The sequence below is a fragment of the Octopus bimaculoides genome, unplaced genomic scaffold (assembly GCF_001194135.2).
Source record: "Octopus bimaculoides isolate UCB-OBI-ISO-001 unplaced genomic scaffold, ASM119413v2 Scaffold_186048, whole genome shotgun sequence".
Classification (NCBI taxonomy): Eukaryota; Metazoa; Mollusca; class Cephalopoda; order Octopoda; family Octopodidae; genus Octopus; species Octopus bimaculoides.
The window spans coordinates 873-3,603 of NW_026421248.1; the positions used below are offsets into that span (position 1 = coordinate 873).

Here is a 2,731-nt window from a genome sequence, read left to right on the forward strand (position 1 = left end):
TACACACACATTTGGATAATAAATGGAATACCTGGTGTGGAAAATGGGGAATAGGCCTTGTCATATGATATGATGATATGTATACACACACACACTCACACACACACACACGCACTCACACACGCACTCACACACACACTCTCCCTCACACACACACACACATATATACTTATAGGTCAAAATTGTGGAAAAAAACAAAACGCACAAGGCAGAAACAGGTGAGAGAACTACAAACAATGTGTATTAGTTTGACGCTTAGGAAAAAATGGAAACGTTTCTGGCGTTTCGAACCTACGCTCTTCTCCAGAAAGGTATGAGGAGAGAGAGAGGAAAAGAAACGGGTATATGAAAACATGAAAATCAGCAGCAAAGAGCAATGATAAAGGTCGAAGTTCATTCCACCGCATTCCAAGGACGCCAGACGTTAGATGACGTCACGAATTTATTCTCACTGTCACCACGATTCGACATCCGGTAGCTATGACCTCTGTTTGTCACATCCGGTTTCAATACCGAAGAATCCGCCACGTTTAACGATTGACAACGTGGAGGAACTTCAGCAGAGATTGTTGTGTTACTTTTTATATTAGTTGCGTGTGGCGATAGAACCCCGACACATGTCTCTTGTGTTTTATCTAATGATGTATATAAAGGAATGGCTTTTACTGGTAAAGGTGTCGCGACTAAAAACGCGATAGGTGCGCCGCCATTATTGTTGCTAAAAATGATATTGTTTTTGTTGTAATAATCAATACCAGTAATTATTTGGCCGGCATGACGCTGCGACATCTCGTCCATATTTACTGTGTTAGTGCTAGCAGTCACTTGCGTCATAGAACTTCTGGAAGTTCTCGATGGTAACGTTTCCATCATTTCCTGTCCGTTCACCGAGCTATTCGGAGTAATGACACGAACGTAAGTTTTACAATTCGGTTCAGAAATATTTGTATCTAGCTGAATAGCATGTTGGCTATTTACCAGCTTTGGGATGGAATCAGTGATAATATTAACCGGCTGAAACAAGCCTTTAGGCGTCGACGTTGCCGCCATCTCGCCGTTAGCAACAACACACGGTGACAAATCAGGTGTTAATTTCCGATTTGCGTTATTGTTTAAATTCAAGTTCGTTGCTTGTTGCAACGACGAAGAACAATCATATTGCTTATTGTAATTCACAGGAAACTGTTTTGTACATTTACTTCCGCTTAAATGTTCTTCCGGTTGAGGAATACTCAGTGCTAGCGTTGCATTGGTTCTTGTTTGTGTTTGTATCTGAGATTGGTTTGGATGATGATCATACGTTCGTATTCCAAAATTCGTTTCCATTTCGTCTGAGCTTGACACAGATCCGGGTTTCGTGGCAGCCTCTGCGCTCACCAACGAACCCGTGTTGTAACAGTGATTCAAATGGCTCATGACATGTGACTGGAATTCATTATTGCCGCAATCTTTCTTAGAAAGATAACGAACCACTTCATTCATGCAGTCATTGAAGCCAGCTTTGTATCGAGGATGCTCGCGGAAACCGTGCTCTTTGGAGCTAACTTCTGCAAATAGACAAATTGAAAACAATATTATTATTGATGTTGTTATTATTATTATTATTATTATTATTATTATTATTATTATTATTATTATTATTGAGTGAGAGAGTAGTGCATGCCATCAAAGTGACACTGGGGTAAAATATACGAAGCCCAATATACCCATCATGACTACCCGTTTGATAAGGGTACACCAGGCACATGCATCACAACCATATGTGCACGACGTGGTGATCTCATATCAAGATAAACAGCGCATGACCTCGCAGGTGGGGCCCATTTAGAATTTTTTTCAGGTCGAATAGCCTATCCCGCTCAAAAGGTCCCTGGATAAGGGTTGAAAGAAACACCCATGTTTCCAGAGGTGAATTATTCAAACCCCAAAGAACTCCTCTCAACACATGGCTATGATGCTCCCCCACTACTTCTGCTCGTGATCAGAAATGCACATAATCGTCAGCCACCAAGGGACATGCTCAGCTGGTTAAGGTCAAACAACTGACAAGCAAATCTGTGGTATTGAGCAGAATATTTGCTGTAGCCCATCTTTTATCGCAAGACAAAACAACGTACATGATAACACTTCCAATCAGTTAAGATCAGAAGCCATGAGAGCCACTGCCTGGTACTGCATCAGAGCATTTATTTTATTATTATTACTATTATTATTATTATTATTATTATTATTATTATTATTATTTTACGAAACACAAAATCGTACAGCTGGTATAGTCAGATTAAATGCCATGTGAACTGTTGATTCTGTTTGTCATTGAGTAGAATTTTAAAATTCGTGTTGTGCTTTATGTTTATTTTTTCTTTCTTTTTCGTTAAGTGTGTGAACCTCTTCCATTCGTATTGATAAAGGTACGTAGAGTGAGGCTCGCTGCTGTATTTTGAATGCAAGACACATCGTCGGATGATTGACAACAACGGCGTGAAACTCGAGTAATGAAACTGTGGAGTTATAAAATCGTTACTTTACAGTGAGTGCAGGACCATGATACCACAGACATTTGATATAGTTTCCATTGCTAAATATCCAACAACATTATGTGTGTGTGGGTCCGTAGGTATGTAGGTCTGCATGTGTGTGTGTATATATGTGTGTGTGTGTGTGTGTGTAGATATAGATATATAGATATAGATATATGTATATACATATATATATATATTTATATATATAT

The 2,731-nt window shown here is 39.3% G+C and overlaps 1 protein-coding gene across 1 annotated transcript in view; it reads right to left on the reverse strand.

Annotated features, from left to right (window-relative positions):
- Nucleotides 1-10: 10 nt before the first annotated feature.
- The window catches only part of LOC106882045 (uncharacterized), a 4,444-nt gene continuing 1,723 nt past the window's right edge, over nt 11-2,731 (reverse strand). The window contains exon 2 of the mRNA XM_014932605.2: nt 11-1,547. Within this exon, the coding sequence (XP_014788091.1) occupies nt 394-1,547 (1,154 nt within the window). The 3' untranslated portion in view covers nt 11-393. The remainder of the gene's footprint in view (nt 1,548-2,731) is intronic.